This window comes from Panthera pardus, unplaced genomic scaffold (genome assembly GCF_024362965.1).
Source record: "Panthera pardus isolate Hobbes unplaced genomic scaffold, ASM2436296v1 HiC_scaffold_27, whole genome shotgun sequence".
Classification (NCBI taxonomy): Eukaryota; Metazoa; Chordata; class Mammalia; order Carnivora; family Felidae; genus Panthera; species Panthera pardus.
In genome coordinates, this window is record NW_026526843.1 from 1,241,288 (window position 1) to 1,263,990 (window position 22,703).

The following is a 22,703-nucleotide window of genomic DNA, read 5'->3' on the forward strand; positions in this document are numbered from 1 at the left end:
GGAGCGGTGTGTGCGTGCACTGGGCAGGGCATGACCCGGTGCTTACACGCGGACCCAGGCACATGCAAGCGGGCATACACGCGTGCGCGCGTCTAAAAAAAAGTTTGGCAACAAAGGTGTGATCGCCCCATTTGTATTCCACAGGGGGAGTGCGCCCATTCACGTTTATTTAAGGTACTGTGAAGATTCCCGAGGGAACGTTGCCCGTTCTACCAGCCGCTCCTTTCAGCCGCTTCGCTCTCCAGACCTGGTTTTCAGAACACCCACGACTACTTGCCCAAATTAAACTACCGTGTCCAGAAGGAAAACTCCACTCCCTTGTTCTCACAGCAGCTGCTGGGGTCACAAACACGTGCGTCCGCGTAGAAATGCACACGAGACGCTCCCATCCTGCACGAGAACCCACTAAGCGGGGACACAGTGAGCTTTCCCACCACGTCGCATTCCGACCTCACTCACAGAGGGAAACCCAGCCCGGGGCCACGCTCAGGATCCCCCCCTCCCAGACCCACTATGTAGATCCTAACACCTTTCCCCTGTCATTTGCGGGATCACTAAATTCGTGATGGTGTCCCTCTTTTTATCTAGTCAATGTCCCGAACGGAGACTCCAGAGCATTTGGTCCCATGCCAGATAATAGGCCCCGAGATGAACGTTGCAAGGCAAGAAAAGTAACCAGGGGATCAGCAAATGTCAAACAGGACATGGTTCCCTGGATTTTTAATCAAAATATTTTATATTTTTTCTTCTCCGAGTTTGAGATCCCCAACAATCAGAAAACCCAACAAGAATACTTTTAAAAACAAGTAAAGTTTAATAAGTAAAAATTCCAACCTTCTCCCAGCAGTGAGTGATTGCATCCTTTGAAAGTAAAGGAGGGTTAAGAGTACAGAGCAGTTTCTAGCTTCTGTCACAAAACACGTAGGCAGATGGATCCAGGCGCACGAGGCTGTACACACAGGCTCTGAACAAGTACACAGAACACCACTAAGCCCAAGAGGGACTGGAAAACAGCTGATAAGTTTGGCCTGCCTCTGGCAGGGGAAATGGGGGTGACACAGGTGGCCGTGACGCCAAAGTAGACCGCTGTCCTCATAGGACGCGGGAGGAAAAATTGATCTCTGCAGTGAGCAGCATGGCTCGGTTCTATGGTTTTACTTGCTCTACACCATTTCATTGAGCAACGTGCGGACGCTTTCGATGAGCCGGGGCGGGGGACGGGGTGCAAACCAGGAGAGAGCGAGGGTGTCAACACAGCCACCGGGCAACGGCTGAGACGGTGCCCGGGCTGCGCTGGGTCTGAAGGAGAGGGTTCCGACTCTCCCCAGCAGAGAAGGGGGTGGCATCAAATCCGCCTCCTTCACCCGTATCCTTAAAACAGGACAGGATGGGATGGGCGCACCAGGTGACCTCACAGAGCTCTCAGGTAGCAGGAAAACGTGCCGGGGCTCTCCACCCTTTCTGGGACCTGGGTTCCATTCCCTCAAGAACCAAAGGAATTAGCTTTTCTCAGTAAGGCTTTTAAATTTCTCCTCCCAACTGGACACCGGGCTTAAAGTGGTCTCCACTACTCAGAAACCACTTCCACTTTGATCTTCTTCTTCTTCTTCTTCTTCTTGCTGGTGTCACTGTCCTGGAAGAAAGAGAGAGCCTCACAGCATCTGTTAACAGAACCAAATTAGGGAAGTCCCGAAAGGCCCGGAAGCCTTTTCGGGATCGGCGAGGCTATTCCACGGTCATTTTGCGCGTAACTTTCAGCGCCGCCCCAGTGCCAGACTTCCACAGACCGCCCGGCCAGCAGCACACTTCTAAGTAAACGCTGGGGTCGGTTTCGGTGCGCCCCCCAGGGCTGCTGGAGGGCACGCGCACCGTGGGCAACGTGGGACTGCCGCCCCCTCCCCTTCCGTGTCTGCCGTATTTCTACACACCCCATCTCCCGGATCGTCCGCGCCGTCTACACCAGCTTTGGCCTTCTTATCCTTCTTCTTCTTCTTTTCTTTCTTGACCAGCTGTGGTGACGTCTCGTCACTTTCACTCTCTCGCTTCCGCTAAGGTGGGGACAATCGTGTTAGGTCTTGGGCAAACACAGTTGAGAGAGGTTCAGTAAGAAAAGAGCCTAAATCTTGGGGTGCCTGGGTGGCTCAGTCAGTTGAGCGTCCGACTTCGGCTCAGGTCACCATCTCACAGTTCGTGACTTCGAGCCCCACGTCAGGCTCTGTGCTGACAGCTCAGAGCCTGGAGCCTGCTTTGGATTCTGTGTCTTCCTCTCTCTCTGCTCCTCCCCTGCTCACACTGTCTCTCTCTCAAAAATAAACAACCATTAAGAAAAGAGCCTAAATCCAACAAACAGAGCCCCCATTTACCGAGGACTCCAACACGGTCTCCTCCCTAGAGAGCAGGACCCACGGGCGCAGCTGAGCCTGAACTGGTGGGCCGCGTGCCCTCGGAGAAGGCGGGTGAGCCAGGGGCGTGAGGCTGACGGCCCCCAGTGGGGCCAGAAGTCCTTCCCGGGAACCTCAGACTGGAGAGCTGCGGCACTGCCGCATATTTTCGACGGCGAGCTGCTGTCGTCTAGAGCGGACTCTGCTCCCACACGAGCTGTGCCCGCGCTTGACCCCGGGTGGGGGCCAGAGGGACACGTACGTGCGCTCTGCTCCAGTGTCGCTGCCCGACCTCCGAGCCTGTGGAGCCCGAGGTGTGACGCACAACCTGCATCGTGTGCTGCGTGCACCCCCAGGGGCGGGAAGCCTGCCGCGCTGAGGTGCAACATACGGCGGGACCGCAGTCCTCGACACGGGCCGAACAGAACCCTCTCCCAAAGGACACTGCAAACTGATCCCAGCCCGTCACTTACCTTTGGAGCTTTCACCGCTTCATCAACTACTTTTGGGGCTTTTACCACTTCAACAACTTCCTGCGGGGCTTTTGCTGCCCTGGCCGCCACCTCTCTCTTGGCAGAGTCACTGAAAAAGAGGGAGCGATGGGTCAAACGCACTGAACGGCTTTCAGGCAGTGAAAGCCGCCATCCAAATACTGACAGTGGCCAGAAATCCCCACTCACTGCTGCAGAATGACTCCCTCTAGAGCCCCACGAACCAGACTACAAAGGGGTTAACTGTCTGCCACGGGGGCCCCCGGCCCCTAACCGGCCTGGGCGGTCAAGGGTAGTACCTCCGGCCCCCAGACCTCCTGAGCCACCACCCCGCGTTTAGCAAGTTTCCCCCAAACTGAATCTGCCCCCCCCCCCCCCCCCCCCCCGCACCCAGGCACTCCAGGAGCTCCTGTCCTCCCTCCCCATGCTCACCTGCAGTCGGGGCACCCGTCTGGGCCGCCCCCTCACCGCACCTGCCCCCCGGGCTCCACGGCCTCCCGCCCTCACCACCTACGCCCTCCTCACCTGCACTCTCCGCCCAGCCGGGGCTCGGAGACGTCCCACCCTCACCTGTAGTCCACGTACTCCTGCGTCCAGGCGACAGGTGTGCTGTCCGTGGGCTTGCCATGCTTATCCAGAAGGCCCTGCTTGATCATCAACTTCTTCTGACTTGCCTGGCAGACCGTCAGAGTTTCAACATCAGAACAGTGTCAACTCGCGAAGCAGGTACCGTGACCGCTCACATCAGGCTCCTCCCTCGCAGTCTCACTTGGGCTCCACACTCCTCCGCACAACACTCAGAACCCACGTTCTCCAACGGAAGCAAACGTGGGACTTGGCGCAAGTCACAAAGCCCGCTGTATCACCGACAGCCTCTGAAGCGTCGTTTTGGGGCACCTCCCCCCCACCTCATTCTCAACCCCCAGGCCTTTACACCTGCTATTCCAGCTTCCCCACTCTCCCCTCCCTGACACCTAACACTGCATCCTCCGAGCTGGCCCGGCTCCAGCAAATCTCTTACCCAGGACCCCCAACCAGGTCAAACCCCTCATTCTGGACTCCCAAAGTGCCAGGCACCCCTCTGCATCCCTTGATAAGCCTTCAACTTGGCGGAAATTCACCATTCATTGCGCAGCATGACTGACGTCCATCTGCTTCCCCCTTTATACTAGGAAATCTCGAAGGTCTGAGATGGGCCCATTTCTACTTACCATCAACTCGCCAGAGCCTAGCACACGGCAAGGTTGTGGTAGCAGGGACACACTCGAGAGCCATCCAGGTCAATATTCAACAACACAAAAACGAAAACATAACCCGGTGGGACACACACGCGGTCCCACTTACCTTTGGACCTAAACCCCACTTCCGAGGATAAGTATCTCTCTCCATGATCACTCTCTTGATCTTGGCTACTATACCATGGTCACAGGTAGAGATCACTGCTGTGGTCATTAATGCAATAGCTGGAGGTGGGGGAAAGAGATGAAAGAGGGATCTGGAGTGGAAAACGTGGTTGGCGATGAGCCCTAATTCCACTGTTTCATAAACCCATTGAAAACTCAAAGCTCTACTGCCTTAATGGAGGCTTCCCTTGCTGAGGATGTTCATATGGAGACAATCTGCCATTATGGGAAGAAAGCCTCTGAAAGCATGTTCTCAGTTTAAAAAACATCCACACTAATCACATAAAACTCAATGCTTCCTAGATCCTCAGGAGTCCAAACATCTGAGGTATTCACTGACCGCGCCTCACTCGTGCCAGGAGGAAAGCATGTCATCAGACTCCCTTCTCAGTTGTAAGCAGGGCTCTGCGGGGAGCAGCCAAGAGGGGAAGGGAACACCTCGACAAGGCACCCTAAAGATACACTCCTCAGGCTCCAGGCTCAGGCCACACACAGGGAACGGCTTGCACACACCCTTCACGGAATGGAACACTCGAAGTTCTAAGCGACAACACCAACTAAACACTCGCAAGTTAACTGATACAGACGGACAACGAACGGACTATACTCTCCATATGAATTACCAAAGACACGCATTCTCTTCCTGGACGATTTCCTCCATCCTCACTGGAACCAAGCTGCTGAGATGTGGCTGCTAATACCAGCCAGCTGGACGAAATCTGGGCCCATCTACCACGATCCCCTGCTAGGACTACCTCTACAGGCCCCAGACAACACAGTGATTACGTGAACCTGAGGAGTTGGACGTGGGGTCCGCTCTTAGCAAGCCTGGCTGTGATGGCGCAGCAGGAGCTAGTGCAAGCTCCCCTCTTACCCATGCAGATCGCTTCCCCTTTGGTGGTGATGACCACGATCTCCTGGTTGACTTCGATGCCGTCCTCGTATCGGAGAACTCCCGGAAGCATGATCTTTGCCCCGTAGCAGATTGCATTCACCTACAGGGATGTCATCGCACGTCAGAGCACCAGCTGCTCCGCTAGCCAGTGCCCTCCATCCAAACCCACACCAGAAAAGAACACGCGGGGTGGACCTGCGAGTGTACCCCCACCTACAAAATGGGGCTAATGGCATCGACAGCCACTGGCTGCAATCCGGTGTATGAAGCAACCACTCACCACGGGCTAGCCACCTTATCCCCACCGACTCAGATGTTAAAGGGGACTGAAATACCTACTCCTCATCCATCCACAGGACTTCAAAGGTATTTTTATCTTAAACCAAAACCCAGCCTTCATTTTCCTTAATTACTCTTCTCTATTTTTTATCCTTGAGGAAAACCCTGACAGAAATGGGGAGACCTTTTTGCTTTATTGGGAGATCTGGCCTATTAACAGGCCCCCAAAGTAACCAGCAAGCAAGATTACCAAGGCCTGTGACCCGACCCCATGCAGGTTAAAAAGGCCACCTCTCCTGGGCATCAATGGCTTATCCCACCTTGCCTTCACTTACCTAGATACCTTGCTGACCGCATTCTTCCTCCCCCTAAATTCACCCAGATGGCACCAATCTGATCCCAGCATAATGAGAAATTTATCACATTTCTGTTCTATTTCACGTGATTAACTTTTCCCAACTATGATAGCCTGGCTTAGTATACCTCTGTAATTTTTGTCTCCTACGAGCCATAACATACAAAAAATGCATCAGACGGGTTCCTGGGTGGCTCAGCTGGTTAAGCACCTCACTCTTATTTCGGCTCAAGTCACGATCTCACGGTTTGTGAGTCTGAGCCCCATGTTGGGCTCTGTGCTGATAGCATGGAGCCTGCTTGGGATTCTCTCTCTGCCCCGCCCCTGCTTACGCTCTCTCTTGCTTGCTCTCAAAAATCAATAAACGTTTTTTAAATGCATCAAATACCCTTAACTTTGCTATCCTTTGTCCCTGACATAACTAATTATATCATTAAGAGAAGTGCTCTCAGGGTGCCTGGCCGGCTCAGTTGGTGGAGCGTGTGACTCTTGACCTTGGGGATGTGAGGTTCGAGCCCCACCTTGGGTGTAGGAATTACTTAAAGGAAAACAGTAAGCTCATATCATGTTTCATCTCTTCCCACAGAGCACAGACCAGACCTCCTGTGTGGGGTCGTTTTATCACACTGCGGAGGTGCAGCCCAGGACTTACCGCGCTGTCTTTCATCACCAGCCGTTTGTGAGATGTCAAGAGCTTTTCTAAAGGGTAAACAACCCGCCGCAGGTAACTCTCATCCTTGTGGTTGTCATACAGCCACTGGGCATCAAGCACATCGTGCATCGTCACCATATGGTCCTGAAAAGCAGCCACGCGCAAAAATTGTTCAGTGTCACTGTATCTTAAATAGTCCAACAGACCCCAAACTTCCAAAATGTGAATGAATTTAGTCCAAACTCAGTCTTTAGTCTCTTCCCAATCATGTATCTTCCGCACATCTGTAAGCTGGTGACATACTTAAATCTAGGCAGTTTTGTAGGCTGTGGGATCAAAATGAATAGAGTAATGCTTTCTATCCAATCATCTCCCACAGCCCGGGTTTCAATGTTCCAAAGTTTAATTAACAGAACAGGGAAGCCGCCCTGAACTGAACTCAACACTTTGGAAATTGCCTTTTCCAGGATGTGAAGCAGGTGGCATTGCAGCAGGGGCGGGAGGATGTTAAGGAGCAGCTCCAAAACTTCTAGCCCATAATGCTGTACCTTTTCACTCATGACTCCAGAACGCACCCGCCGAAGTTCCTGCATCTGACCGCCAACTCCCAACAACAAACCCAGGTGCACACACAGTGTCCGAATATACGTGCCGGCCTCACAACTCACCCAGAAGATTCCTAAGATGCACACACATAAAAGTAGCACATTTTCCAAAGTAAACACATTGCTAACTGAAAAACCCAGAGTTATTCTGTATCTGAGCCAACAAGACTAAAAACAATAGAAACAGGCCCTGACCACACCATATACTAAGGGCATCTATTCTTAATGAGAGAATCTAATTCTCAACAATACATTCCTGGGGCGCCTGCGTGGCTCAGCTGGTTGAGTGTCCACTCTTGATTTCGGCTCAGGTCTCGATCCCAGGGTCGTGGGATCAAGCCCTTCAGGCTCCACGCCAAACGTGGAGCCTAAGATTCTCTCTCCCTCTGTCCCTCTACCCCAGTCGTGCTCTTTAAAAAAAAAAAAAAAAAAAAAAAGCATTCCTGTCAACATATGGTTGGCTTCCTCAAAGGCCTAAGGACCCACCTAATCTTCTTTCCGGATCATACTCGATCATCTTGCTCTCGTATATGGTCCGCACTCGGAGCTGCCTCTTTACTGCAGCAATAAGTGGGGGTCGCTGGAATAAGGCACCTGTCAGAGTTTCTAGGGCCTAAGAATAAGCACAAATCAAAATAAAGACTCTTGAATAAGAGCAAGCAAGGGTCTACTGTGGCAGGTTGAGGACACAACTGAAACACAAAGTATCTTTCAATCATTTAAGACCTATGATGCCCTTTCCATTTTTGCTTCTTTCTTCAAAGACACAGAAAGGACTCGGTGCCAATCAGAGCCCTTTCCTCAGAAGTGGCATGTCCGGAAGTGACCCTGCCATGTGCAGTTACCTGTCCAGGCCAGCTCGGGCAGCCCACTGGGAAGGGCACAAGACAGGACGGTCAGGAAAACCGACCTGTCTCCAGATGTCTACGGGCTTGGATACCCAAGTCGCCAAAATGTGCCCTCCCTATAATCAGACTTACCCTAGAAAGTTGAGTCCCCCCTTCAATAGCATTGTGTAGCCGGACAATTCCCACATACTCTTTGCCTGAAAAATGACAAAAGAGTAGTCAGGTGTGGCCACTGAGTTTTCTGGAGTTTTAAAAATATGCTCATATTCACATTTTGTATAACAGGAAAAGCAGGCCATTTGACTCTGTAAAATTTGCACCAAGACAAAATTTCACGGTTTGGACTTGGGAAAGGACCGAACATGCTCTCTCTCACTGGGAGTTCAACTTTCAGTGCGCTGACAGGAACCGCTGGAGCATCCAGTGTACAGCCTGCTTAGCAAAAAACCTTTTTCGGGCACCTGGGCAGCCGAGTCGGTTAAGTGTCCGACTCTTGATTTTGGCTTAGGTTATGATCTCACAGTTCGTGAGATCAAGCCCCGTGTCAGGCTCTGTGCTGAAAGTGCAGAGCCTGCTTGGGATTCTCTCTCTCTACCCCTCCCCGGCTCACACAGGCTTGCTCTCTCTCCCTCTCAAAATAAATAAGCATTTAAAAAAAAAAAGAAGAAAAAACCTTGGAAGGTCAAGTATGAGAGATTCTCCTGATGAAAATTTCCAAGGGCCAAAAAATAGAAGGAGAGGAAATGTAGAAAGCCTTCCAGTGTCAAAGTGGCTGCCTCTTTATTCCCTCTTGCACATACCTGCACTCTGTTGGGATTTCACCAAGCGAGTGGCTCGTTCTATGCACACGATTAAACAGCCGGTCACCTTGGGATCCAGAGTACCACTGTGTCCTGTCTTCTCCACCCGAAGTATTCGTCGGATCCACGCTACCACCTCATGGGAAGAGGGGTTGGAGGGCTTATCAAGATTAATGAAACCTGTCCTAGAATGGAAAAGAAATCACTGCACCATCATCATTGGCCCTTTCATAAAAACTAAACCTGAAGAGGAAAAAAGTTCACGATCAGTACAGGTTATGTATTTAAGGCAATTCTAGGCCATTCTAAAATGCCACTATCTCCTTGAATAACTGATGTGAAAAGGTCTTTTTAAAAATAAACTCTATGTGCCATGTGGGGTTCGAACACATGACCTGAAGACCAAGAGTTGGATGCTCTATCAACTGAGCCAGCCAGGCGCCCCTGAAAAGGTCCTTTTGAAAAGAAGTCTGAACAGTGCTTGCTCCCAACACACTTACCTGATATAGTCCCCAATCTCTCTCTTCAGAGGATTTGATCCACAAGGAAGAGGTGTATAGTGTGTTGTCCTTACATTTAGCTTATCGAAATTCTGGAAAGCAAGGATACAACACAAAATAAACTTACTAAACCATTAACGTGTGTACGACAAGAGTCGGCACCACTGTCAACTATGATATGGTTAATTTTCAAGTTCAGAAACCTGGATTCTACCCCTCGGTTTTCATTACGTGTGACACGGCGTTAAGCCCCCTTACACAATGGAGAAATTACCCACAGCAGGAGGATTTAGACAAAGTTAATCACTCCTCTAGAAATACTTTTCGTTACCAGGACTGGCAACCACGTTCCTCAAACACAACCAGCTCATTCCTGCTCCAGATGCTCCCATCTCTGTTCTCAGGTCTGCTCCTTTTTACTCTCCTCCTTTCCAGGGCTCAACTGCAGGTCTCAAAGAGCTCCCCTCAACTGAAGCTCACCTTTCACGTTACCCAGTTTAGTTCCATCGTGGTGCTTCGACAGATAGCAATTATTTTTTTTAACCGTCTACCTCCCACCCCTAGATTTTAAGTTTCGTGATAGTAGGGACTTTGGCCTAGCCAGTTCACTAGCATATCCTATAGCAGAACCTATAACAGAAAAGCAGATATAAATGGTAGACCCATCTGGCCGAGCAGAAACTGAACAGTGTTGAATTACATGAGCAAATCTCATTCTTTCACCTAATATATATTGGTTTATTAAAACACTTTGCCAAGAGGCATCTGAGTAACTTTCCCTACCCTAGCTTTTTCTCCTAATCTCATACATGGTGCCCACTAAGTTGTTTGTGAAACTTGTAATTCAGCTCATCACTGAGCCAGCCTATTTCAAACCCAACACAATGGTCAGCAATTTTCTAGAGAACGTGTTACGTGCCAGGCACTACAGCAAAACACATTTCATGGATTACCTCCTGCAGCCCTCAGCTTGCCTTCCCAATAAAAGATGTCATGAGCAAACCACCTCAGAGGTTAAATGACTGGCTCAAAGTCACACACTGACTTTGTGTGGTCACAAAGTCTGACTGAAATTGGTCTGGTTTCAAAGCTCATGTTCTCAAGCACTAAAGCAGTCCTGCTCCAAGCGAGGCTCACAAACTAGTATGAGTCTGTAAAGTGGAGTTAAATACAGAAACCAAGAACTAATTATCTGTAAACTTCGGTGGTGGTTTGACATTGTGACATTTTAACTGTATCATGTAAAGCGTTGGGTGCACTGGAAATGAAAACCAAAACAAAACAAAACCTGGCCTTCATGTCAGACACACTGAAAAACATTGCTTTAGACTGTGTCATCTACCATTGCCAAGGCCAAGGATGCTAGCGCTAATCACTCTTAACGAATCTTTTAACACTTTAATAAGGTAAAAGCCAGGCATTGATCTGATGCATAATCTTAACCACATACCTTGAGCAACAGGGGCCATTGAGATGTGTCCAGCTGAGCCGCCTTGGATTCAGGTTTGATAAGAAATTCCTCAGCGTGTTGTATCTCCTTACATGGGACAGAAACACACCCTATTAGACTTCCCAAGTGATTTGGAAGAATTCCACTGCTATCACATAAGTTTAAGCCTTTTAAATAGAAAACAAGGTAGTCTCTATTGCTCTTCACTGGGACCTCCAAAGAAAAACCAGGATCTCGGAAATGAACCACAATCTCAGAAAAGTAAGTGAAGTGCCACCAAGATGGGGTCAGGTCCTTATGAGAGAAAGAGGAATAGTGGGTCTGTGGGTGGAATAAAAAAGCATTTCAGGGAGAGCAGCTGGTGTACCAACACCAGTCAGCAAACTCTACTTGACAGGAGATTCAGGTGACTGGGTTGTGTATTTCCTAAAACAACCACTCAATTCCAACCCATTCCTTAGAAACTTGCAAAAAACAGTTGTTTTATGTAACGTGTTACCTACGTAACATTTCCTTTTTGTCAAAGCAAAGGAAAACATATTCCTACTCACTGCTACATCTTCTTCTGCTAACGACTTCCGCTCCTTTTTCTTCTTATGTTTCTTCGGCACAATATACACTAAAACAAACACACACACACACACGAGATTTGGGAGTTTTTCCCCAAAATAAGGGCAACGAAGCTTCAAATAGTGAAATCAGAGCAAGTAAAAATCGGATGTTTGATCTAGAATTGCTGGGGAAAGCCTAGTGTGTAAAAGCCAAACGCGTGGGCTGCACGGCCCGGTAACCGACCGCAGGCAGTCGCACATGCCGGCTTCCATTCCGGCTCACCACGTGGCCGTGGAGGGGCTTAGAGCTGCCGCAGGAGCGCTCGGGCCAAGGGCCTCCAAGTTCCCTGAGTGACCACGCAACCGCCCCCTCCCCGGCCCCCGGCCTGTACAACTTTCTCTGCACTTGGAGCTGCGCGTACGTCCGAGCCCCTCGGCCCCTCTCTTTGCGGGGCCTCTTCCCAGCGCCCTTCCGCGTGGCGCCGACCGACCCGGGTGTGTGGGCTGGCGGCGGCGCAGGTACGGCCAGGTCTCCCGTCACCGCGGGGTCGCCGGAGAGGCCGACGCCTTTCGGCGACGACCCGGGCCCTCAGGCGGCCATGCCATCGAAGGGAGGCCCGGGCCTCGCAGAGCCACGTCACTGCCAGCACCTCTCCATCTCCGGCCGTCACCCTTAGAGCCAAGGCCAAGAGGAAGGCCAACAGGAGGCCCGGGCCGGCGGCGACGGGGCCGGGCCGGCGGCAAACCGGCGGGGATCTCGGCCCCCGACGCCGCCACCCTCCCACCCCGGCTCTCCGCACGGCGGAGCCAGTACTCGGCCCGGCCACCCACGAGGAGACGACCCTTTACCTTCCGTGTCCGCCATGTTGCCCCGCACAGCGTGCGAGCAGCGTGGGACACCGCCGAGGAAGCAAGCACAGACTCCCGCCGCCCTCAGGCCGCGCCACTAAGCCCCGCCCACCTCTGTGACGCCCAGTGCGCGCCGCGCCGCGGAGCGGTGGGGGCGGGGCCGGGCTCTGGGAGCACAGCCCGGGGCGCGCGCGGGCCGCCTGCACAATTTCATTGGTTGGGTTGCCCTCCCGCCCCCGCCGCGGTAGCGCGCCCGCGCGTGCGCCTTGAGCCTCGCCCGGCCCTGGGCTGCCCCGGTTGGAGGCGCATGCGCAGTCCGCCCCGGTGGTCCGTAACTGTGGGCGTGGTCCCGGGCCCGGATCGCTGACTTTCGTTGGGTTTAACACGGGCCTAGGCACTCGGGCGTCCCGCGAGCACTCTGTTAAACAACAGCTAATTGCTTCCTTTCGCCGACCCTTTAAGGTTGGGTATCGGATCAGTCCCGATTAAAAAGCGAAGACGTTGAGGCACAGAGACGTTGAAAGCTCTTTGCTGCTTGCAATTCCCATCCAGTTAGAGCGCCGCTGGCCAATAGGAATACTGTGCGAGCTGCTTGTGGACTTTTAAATTTTCCAACAGCCACATGGCAAGAAAAAAAAAAAAGGAAAAGGAAAAAGATGAAATTGATTTTAATAACAAATTTTGTTTAACCCAATGATCCAAAATATTTTCATTTCAACGTATAAGCGATACACAACATTATGAATGGAATATATTACATTTTTTGGTACTGTCTTTCCAGTGTGTGTTTTACACTTACAGCACACCTCGATTGGAAGTGCACTAGGGGGCTCCATGTCAAGGGCTCTGTAGTCACAGATCCCTTAATGGCAGCAGTATCTGGCAGCCAGGAAGTAGCAAATCCTGGTGCAAGCTCTCTTCCCGTCTGTCTTTGGTGTTCATCTCACGCTTCTGTCTGTCAAGCACGGGTTCTTTTTTAAAGACTTTTTAAAAGGTTTACTTGGAGTGCCTGGGTGGCTCACTCGGTTGAGTGTCCGACTTCGGCTCAGGTCATGATCTCACAGCTCGTGAGCTCGAGCCCCGCTCAGGCTCTGTGCTGACAGCCCAGAGCCTGGAGCCTGCTTCGGATTCTGGGTCTCCCTCTCTCTCTGCCCCTAACCCACTCGCATTCTGTCTCTGTCTCTCTCAAAAATAAAAATAAACATTAAAAAAATTTTTTTTAAGTAAAAAAAATAAAAGGTTTACTTATTTTCAGAGAGAGAGAGAGAGAGAGAGCGGGGAATGGGCAGAGACAGAGGTAAAGAGAATCAAGCAGGCTCTGCACTAACAGTGCAGAACTCACGAACTGTGAGATCAGAATCTGAGCCGAAATCAAGAGTCTGAGGTTGGACCAACTGAGCCACCCAGGCGTGCTCAAGAGGGGGTTCTTAATCTAATCTCTGTGGATTTGACTGATTTTGACTTATTTATACTGCTATTGTAAATGAAATCTTTGACATTACCTTTTCTAACGACTTGCTGCTTTGCTTCCAGTTTTCCTCTGCCATACAAAAATCAGAAATGTTTGGGCATCTGGGAGGCTCAGTTGGTTAAGCGCTGACTTCGGCTCAGGTCATGATCTCACTGCTCTTGAGTTCAAGCCCTGCACGGGGATCTGTGCTGACAGCTCAGAGCCTGGAGCCTGCTTCAGATTCTCTCTTCTCTCTCTCTCTCTCTCTCTCTCTGCCCCAGCCCTACTTGCATTCTGTCTCTGTCTCTCAAAAATGAATAGATGTTAAATTTAAAAAAAATTTTTAACACCTATTTATTATTGAGAGACAGCATGAGCATGAGCATGGGAGGGGCAGAGAGAGGAGGAGACCCAGAATCCAAAGCAGGCTCCAGGCTGTGAGCCGTCAGCACAGAGCCCAACACAGGGCTCAAACACACAAACTGTGAGACCATAACCTGAGCCGAATTCAGGTGCTTAACTGACTGAGCCACCCAGGAGCCCCCCCAAAATTTTTTTAATCAGAAATTTTTCACTTGTATTTTACTGTGCCTTAAAAAATAGATTTGTTTTTCCTCACCTAACTTTTTATACTACATGGAATTCATTTAGGTGTGTGGCCCAGTAATAATAACAATAATGATCTAAATTGACTTTTTATAGATAACCAAAGTCCCCAGTATCAATCAATCCATGAGTAGTTCATTACTTCTCCCTCTATTCTATAATGCTTCATTGGTAAATATTTTGCCGAGTAAATGTAGGCTTCATCTTTCTCCAACATTCTTCATCCAGTCTGTTAGCCTCTCAGCTTTGGTTCCAAAAGAGATCCAGAGTCTGATGGTTTTTTACCACCTTCAGTGCTGTCACCATAGTCCATGCCATCTGTATGGTTCTGTATTTTTCCAATGGCCTCCTGCAGGGCCCTCTGCTTCTACTGTCTCCAACTATACTGTCTTCTCAATGTGGCAGCTGGCAAGAGCCATTAAACTGGAAGTCAGGGCATGTCTCTCCTCTGCTCAAACCCCTCAATGACTTCCCATCTGTAGTGGATGAAGTGGCCCCCCAAAAGATATGTTCTGACCCCTGGACCCTGTGAATGTGACCTTATTTGGAAAAAGGGTCTTTGTACATGTAATTAAGTTAAGGATCTCAAGATGAGATCACCCTGGCTTACCAGGTGGGCCCCACATCCAGTGGCAAGTGTCCTTAGAAGGGAAGAAACCATGTGAAGATGGAGGCAGAGACTGTAGTGATTTCATACTTCAAGCCTCGAGATCTGGAAAAGAATGAGTTTATGTTAGTTAAAGCTGCCCAGTTAGGGGTCCTTTGTTAGGCAGCCCCAGGAAACCAATGCAGCATCTCACCAAGAGTAAGAGCTAAAGTGTCTGTGACAGGGGCGCCTGGGTGGCTCGGTCGGTTAAGCGTCCGACTTCGGCTCAGGTCACGATCTCGCGGTCCGTGAGTTCGAGCCCCGTGTCGGGCTCTGGGCTGATGGCTCAGAGCCTGGAGCCTGCTTCTGATTCTGTGTCTCCCACTCTCTCTGACCCTCCCCCGTTCATGCTCTGTCTCTCTCTGTCTCAAAAATAAATAAACTTAAAAAAAAAATTTAAAAAAAAAAATAAATAAATAAAGTGTCTGTGACAGCCACTGCCCGTTCTCTTCCTGTGTCCAGCTCTGTCCCCTATGGAGTTTCCCCTATGGAAACTCATAGCCCCTCATCGGATCCCCAGACCCAGTCAGTCCACAGGCTCAGAGCCCTCAAGTGAAGATGAGGCCAGGTACACTTAACACTAGTGTATACTTCTCAAAAAGTTTATTTATTTTGTGAGAGAGTGTGTGTGCATACAAGCAGGGGAGGGACAGAGAAAGAGTGAAAGAGTGAATCCCAAGGAGGCTCCATCTGCCCTGTCGGCACAGAACCCGATGTGAGGCTCAATCTCACAAACCCTGAGAGCATGACCTGAGCCGAAGTTAAGAGTCGGACACTTAACCGACTGAGCCACCTAGGCGGCCCGTAGTGTATACTTCACAGCTTCGTCCTTCTTTTCCATGGGGACATAGAATGCCATTGCAGTCCACTGGTCAGAAATGGAGACTCAGTCTGTGTCCCTCTCCCTGTGGGTCCTCCTTGGCTTTTCTCCCAGTTCCTGACTATGTAATTGGAATAAACACAATCGGGAGCTGGAAAAATTCCGCCAGGGGCTTTTGGACTCAAGGATGGAAGACAATTACGGAAAGAACAGTCAAAAGGAAGCCTCTAGAGCTGTCCCTTCAATTCTCTGGTGTATTCTTATAATTAAGTCCCCAGGGACTGACTCGATCATCTCACTGTCCCCCAAGACATCATGCTGGTCCATTACATGAATGATACCACGCTGACTGGACCTGATGCATAGGAAGTAGCAAATACTTTGTCACAGGGTGAGAGATAAGTCCCCCGAAAACGCAGGGGACCACCACCTCCGTGAAGTTTCTGGGCATCCAGTGGGCTGAGGCATATTGAGATGGCCCTCCAAAGAGAAAAACAAGTTGCTGTACCTCCAGCCCACACCAATGAGAGAGAAGCACGGTGCTCAGTGGGCCTCTTTCTGGAGCTGGCATACCACATTAGGGTGCTACCCAGAGCCTTTTCCAAGCCTTGATAAGAGAATCACGGCTCAGGCCTCTGCAATTTGGGACAAAAATAAAGCTAGGACTGACTAGGTGGCTGGTTAGCTCAGTTGAGTGGCATGTGACCTGGCAACACCAACATCGTTTGATCCCCAGTAGGCCAAGAGGCATCAGTTCTCGTGTTTAATAAAGATTAATTAAAAACCAACTAGGGGCGCCTGGGTGGCTCAGTCGGTTAAGCGTCTGACTTCAGCTCGGGTCATGATCTCACGGTTCATGAGTTCGAGCCCTGCACCGGGACAGAGCCCACTTCAGATTCTCTGTCTCCCTCTCTCTCTCTCTCTGCTCCTCCCTGGATCATGCTCTGTCTCTCAAAAATAAATAAACATTTAAAAAAACCATTATAAAAAATGAAATATGAATTAAAATAAATAAATAAATAAATAAATAAAAATAAAAATAAAAATAAAGGCAGGACCTTCACACGTATTGATCTGCTGGGAGGAAAGGCTCCTGACTTTCTTTAGTCCTTGGTTGAAACTGAAGGACCGTGTGATCTCGAGACCTGAGCTGCATATCATGAACCGGGCATTGTTCGACCTACCAAGCCACAGAGTCTGGTGTGAGCAGCAGCGCTCCACCATCTAGCGGCGCGGCTGCCAGAAAGCAGTCTGGCACTTCCTCAAAAAGTTAAATACTGAGCTGCCATGTGACTCAGCAATTCCATTCCTATGTATATATGCCCAAGAAACTTGAAAACGGGTGTTTAAGCAGATGCTTGTATATTCACAGCGGCATAATCCACAATAGCCTAAAGGTGGAAACAACCCAAGCGTCCATCTACAGATGAATGGATAGACAAAATGTGGTGTGTCCATACATTGGAATACTAGTCAGTCATAAAAAGGAACGAAATACTGATATATACTACAACACGGATGAACCTTGAAAACATCATGCTGGGGGCACCTAGCTGGTTCCATCGGTAGAGCATGTGACTCTTGATCTCAGGGTTGTGAGTTTGAGCCCCACGTTGAGTGTAGAGATTACTTAAACATAAAATCTTAAAAAAAAAAAAGAAAAAAGAAAAAAAATCATGCTAAATGAAGTAAGCCAGACATAGAAAGATAATGAAATATGAAATAGCCACTCATATGAAATAGCCAGGATAGGCATCCTAACACAGGTAACAGGCATGTGAGTGAGGAAGCTTCCAGAAGAGTATAGCCTCCAGCCATCTGGTCACCGCCAGCCCTTGAATCATCTCAGCAGAGGCCGCAGACATTATGGAGCGGAGAGAAGACGTTCCACTGTGTCCTGTCAGAATTCCTCAGCGTAATCTGTCAGCAGAATGACAAACCATCCCAAAACTTAGTCTCATTAAACAAACATTTTATTATTCCAGTTATGGTGGGAATTCAGTTGGAAAGCCAGGCTTCGCTGGAACAGGAGCACCTGCTATACATCCCCTCCAGTAGCTTGGACTTCCTTATAGCTTGGCGGCCTCACAGTGGTCAGACTCAGCACTTAGTGGCTCAGGGCTCCAAAATCAGGTGTTGCAGTAGGTAAGGCATAATACTATCACAGTGACTGTTTGTGGCATCAACCCCACCCCTCAATGAGAGGAGTGTCAAAGAGTTTTGGAGCCCCTGCTTTAAGACTGCCACATTCACCAAGACCATCAACTGCTGTGCAAGCCAAACAGTTAAATGGGGATGTGATAGGAATTTCCTTCCCTGCATGTTTCAAGTCTTTGAACTAATTTCTGCCATTGTCTCCTAAGTATATGATATTTTTTTGGACTTACACTTCGGTAGCAAGGCAAAGCCCCAGAGGTTTCCACTTGGGCCTTTCTTTCATGATGGCTTCATCCCATGGGTCAGGAATCAATGTGCGGGTTCTGCTGATTGTTAAGAATTTTAGCCATTCAGGTACGTATGTGGTCGTATGTCATCGTGGGTTGAATATGCATTGCCCTAATGGCTAATGACATTAAACATGTTTCCATATGCTTGTATGCCACCGTCTGTATATCCCCCTCAGTGAAATATCTCCTCATATCTTTCATCTATTTTCTAATTGGATTAGTAGTGGTTTGGGTGTTTTTTTTTTTAATTACTGAGTTTTGAACATTTTATGTATTCTTGATAAGAGTCCTTTGCCGGATATGTGCTTTGCAAACATTTTCTCCCAGTCTGTAGCTTGTCTTTTTATACTCTTCACAAGGTATTTTGGAGAGCAAAAGTGTTCATTTTGATGAAGTCCAGTTTACCATTTTTTTCTTTTATGGATTGTGTCTAAGAATAGTTTCTCCTATGTTGTCTTCTAGAAGTTGTATAGCCTTACATGTTACATATAAATATGTGATTCATTTTGAGTTAATTTTTTATAAGGTGTGAGGTTTTGGGTGAAGTTCTTTTTTTGCCTTTGGATGACCAGCTTCTCCAGCGCCATTTGTTGAAAAGACCGTCCTTCCTCCATTGAATTGCTTTTGCACCTTTGTGAAAACCCAGCTGGGGGAATTTCTGTGGGTGTGTTTCTGGGTTCACTATCTCATTCCACTGATCTATGTGTCTATTCCTCTACCAATACCACACAGCCTTGATTACTGCAGCTACTATCTAATAAGCCTCAAAATTGTGTAAAGAGATTTGTGTGTTGATCTTATATCCTGAAACCTTGTAAAGCTCACTTAGTAGTTATGGGAGTTTTTTCTGTAGATTCCTTGGGATTTTCTATGAAAATAATTCTATCATCTGCAAATTGAGACAGTTTTATTTCTTCCTGCTCAATCTGTACACCTTGTTTCTAGAAGTTTTAATTCTATGTTGAATAAGAATAATGAGAACAGATATTCTTGCCTTGTTCCCAATCTTCAGGGAAAAGTGTCTGGTTTCTAATTTTTTTAATGTTTATTTATTTTTGAGAGAGAGAGAAAGAGAGAGAGAGAGCGAGAGAGAGCAGGGGAGGGGCAGAGAGAGAGGGAGACACAGAATCCGAAGCAGACTCCAGGCTCCAAGCTGTCAGAGCACAACGTGGGGCTCGAACCCACGAACTGTGAGATCATGACCTGAGCCGAAGTCAGATGCTTAACCGACTGAGTCACGTGGGTGGCCCAAAAGTGTCTGGTTTTTAACCATTAAGCATGTTAGTCGTACATCTTCTATGGACGTCCTTCAACAAGTTGCAGAAGCCCTTCTCCTATTCCTATTTTGATGACAGTGTTTGTCACAAATTGGTGTTGGGTTTTGTCAAATGCTTGTTCTGCATCAGTTGCTGTAAGCATGTGACTTTTCTTCTTTGGCTTGTTAACATGGTGGACTGCATTGATTTCTTTTTTTTTTTAATTTTTTAAGTTTATTTATTTACTTTGAGAGATACAGAGAGAATAAGCAGGGGAGGGGCAGAGAGAGAGGGAGAGAAAGAATCCCAAGCAGGCTCTGCAGTGTCAGCGCAGAGCCGGATGTGGGGCTCGAACTCACAAACCGTGAGATCATTACCTGAGCAAAAACCAAGGGTCAGACGCTAAACTGACTGAGCCACCGAGGTGACCCATCTTTTTTGTTTTTTTTTAAATAAACTCTGCCCCCAATGTGGAGCTGGAACTCATGATGCTGAGATCAAGAGTCACATGGTCCACCGACTGAGGCAGCCAGGCATCCCTGATTGACATTCATATATTGAATGAGCCTTGCATCTCCAGGGTAAACCCCACTTAGTCACGGTGTATAATCCTTTTTATGTATTTGTGAATTCTACTTGCTAGTACTGTGCTAAGGATTTTGATGTCTGTATTCATAAGGCATATTCATCTGTAGTTTTCTTTTACTTTTTCATTTTACTTTTTTTTCCTGGTTTTGGTATCAGAGTAACACTGTCCTCAAAGAATGAGTTGAGAAGTGTTTGATTTGGACTTGTGATAATAATTTCATACTATTTTGAATATGACAGTAATGGATATGACATCAGGAGTTTTTCCATAAGACATGAAAGAAACTCTCATTGGTAATATTAAAGTCAAATTTCATATGTCAGGTGGAAATGACGTTGCCTTCACTTTCAGAGAAGCACTTCATAGATGTCCATATAGGAAAAAGGGGAGCTTCTGCACCTGAAATTGTACCAGGGCACTCCAAGCCTTTAGTTCCTGTGCTACGTAGATGATTTGAACAAGAGGTAGGTGGGATGTGGGGATATAGGAATGCCCAGAGCCTCTTCCCTCATTGTTGGCCTTTCACATGCAGGTACCGTCATCCCCCCATGGCTGTCCCTGAGCCAGAAATTGGAGAGGCATTTTCTTTTCAAATTTTCTCTTTTCACAGAGAATGAGTTAGATTCATGAGTATCTGCTCATCATCACATAATCGAAATAGAAACTCCTGATAGTGGACACTTATATTCACAAATCCTTCTAGTTATAAGATTTACAGACTTTAATGAACTGCCAAACCAAACCTATTTTAAAATGATAATAAATGGGGAAGCCAAATAGGAAATCCAGGTGTTAAAAACCACTTGTTATTCAAATGGATTTCCTCTCCCCAGGCTGGAGGGCAAAGAAGCTAGGAAGGGACTTGGTGAAAGGAAAATAAAAGTTGTAGTACAAACAGGTCATTTCTCCCTAGAAACTTAGGATGCGTAGCCATGCAGAAACAATTTTTGATCCATCTGGAAGGGAGAGCAGTGCAGGAATGATTGTCCACATCACAGCCTTATTGAATCTACAGGGGTAGCCTGGAGATGAGTAGCGGGTAATTGTGAAGTTAGTCAGGTTGTGACTTGAATTGAAGCTGCTATTCCAGAAGATGTTTTTCTAGAGCAAATCAACACTGTCCCTGGTACCTGGTAAGTGGCTATTTGTCCCACAAATGCTCTTATCTCTATTGCAGTCAGCAGAGACTATCAGAATCAGCTGGCCTTCATCTGGCAGGAACAGAAGAACAGCTTTAGTGCCTTACTTCAGGGCTACACGTATCCTCTGGCTCTCTGTCATCATCTAGAGTGAATGGAACTTGGTTATTGCAACAATCATGGTGAACATCATGCTGGTCCATTGTAATGAAGACATTATGCTTACTGGACCTAGTGATCAAGAGGTTGTTGACACACATATGCCCGAGGACGGGAGATAAACCCCACGAAAACTCAAAAGCCTGACCCCCAGTAACATTTTGAGATGGTCCGGACCACACTGGGTGTTCAACAAGTTGCCACACCTCGTGCTACCTCAAAAGGAGACACAGCATTTGGTGGGGCTCTTTGAATTCTGTAGGCAACATAGAATCATATAATACACTTAATTGTTCCACACCCAGGGTTCCTGACTGGCTCAGTTGGTAGAACGCAGGGTCATGAGTTCAAGCCCCACGTTGGGAGCAAGGTTAAGGGAATCAGCAATGATGGTGAGGCTCCCAGGGAGTGGCATCATTTGATACGGTCACAGCCACTGCCACTGCCACTGCCGTGTACTCAACCTTTCCACAGTCGGGACAGCCCCCAATAAGGTAGCATTCCCTGGGGAGATCAGCCGGCCACCTGGTGACAGGTGGAGGTTGTGTCTTACAGGATGAGGGATATACTTTGAACTGGTGTCCAGTCTATGGTGCTGTGTTTCCATAGCCACAATGCCTGGGTTCAGGAATCAAGAGGTGGAAGTGGGGGTGACTTCTCTCACTATCACCCCTAATCTCTCCAGGGGTTGCTTCACGTCCCCACAGCTTTGAACTCTACTGGTTCCCAAGGAAAGGATGTTTGCACTAGGGCCATCAGATTGGTTCTACTGAATTGCAGGTTGAGGTCACCATCTGGCCATTTAGGGCTCTTTATGCTACTGAGCCAATCGGCAAACTGTGGGTCTACTGAGCCAGCTTGGAGGGTTGATACTGTTGGTTATGAAGTGGAAAGCGTTGCTGTTAACGCGATCGGGAAGGACTATGCGTGGGCTATGCAACGGGTTCTCTGGGGTGGGTCCAACTATAGCCTCTCTAGAGAGGACGGCTGAGGACTCAGACTCAGTGGGATAAAGGTTTGGGTCACTCACAAGGTAAAGAATTCTGAGCAGCTGAGTCCTTGCCTGGAGAACAAAGGGAGGACAGAGAGGGTAGTGGAAGAAGTAAGGTGTAAAGATCAATTATGGCATCAAGACCAGTTACAGAAATAAGGATTATAGTAAGTGTGTGTGCGCGCGTGTGTGTATAGCAGCTTTTTGAATCTTCTTTCTATATTTTATGCATGTGAAAGAAAGACTGATAGAGCTTAGCCTTATAATGTTTTTCTTCAGGTTGTAAGACATCGAGGTCGGGCAATGCCTGAGCTAGCAGAGGAATGGCTGTACCCTAGAGATGGCTACAACGAGCAGTGGAACTTTTGGTGTCCTGTTTTATGGAGTGGTTTTCAGTTTGTAGAAGGGTAGCATCATTATTTTGGTGGAAGCAAGTTTGTTGTTTTAGTAGGTTTATTTTGTGAATCTGGATTTCTGGATGTCAATTGGGTTTGGCTTAATATGACACAGGAGTGTGAAATTTGGAAAGCAGGAGGGACTC

General features: G+C 48.3%; 1 protein-coding gene and 1 non-coding gene across 2 annotated transcripts; both read right to left on the reverse strand.

Annotated features, from left to right (window-relative positions):
- Window positions 1-791: 791 nt before the first annotated feature.
- On the reverse strand, window positions 792-12,189 carry DKC1 (dyskerin pseudouridine synthase 1). The gene is made up of 15 exons (XM_019439438.2): window positions 12,060-12,189; window positions 11,211-11,278; window positions 10,660-10,746; window positions 9,210-9,301; window positions 8,710-8,894; window positions 8,042-8,106; window positions 7,548-7,674; window positions 7,005-7,135; window positions 6,457-6,600; window positions 5,150-5,270; window positions 4,217-4,335; window positions 3,443-3,546; window positions 2,855-2,963; window positions 1,929-2,048; window positions 792-1,633 (listed from the first exon to the last, which is right to left on the reverse strand). The coding sequence occupies exons 1-15, from the start codon at window positions 12,073-12,075 to the stop codon at window positions 1,568-1,570; spliced, it is 1,554 nt and encodes a 517-aa protein (XP_019294983.1). The 5' UTR covers window positions 12,076-12,189; the 3' UTR covers window positions 792-1,567.
- Window positions 6,774-6,909, reverse strand: LOC128774005 (small nucleolar RNA SNORA36 family). The gene has a single exon (XR_008418485.1). It is a non-coding gene; the product is annotated as a small nucleolar RNA SNORA36 family (small nucleolar RNA).
- Window positions 12,190-22,703: the final 10,514 nt, after the last annotated feature.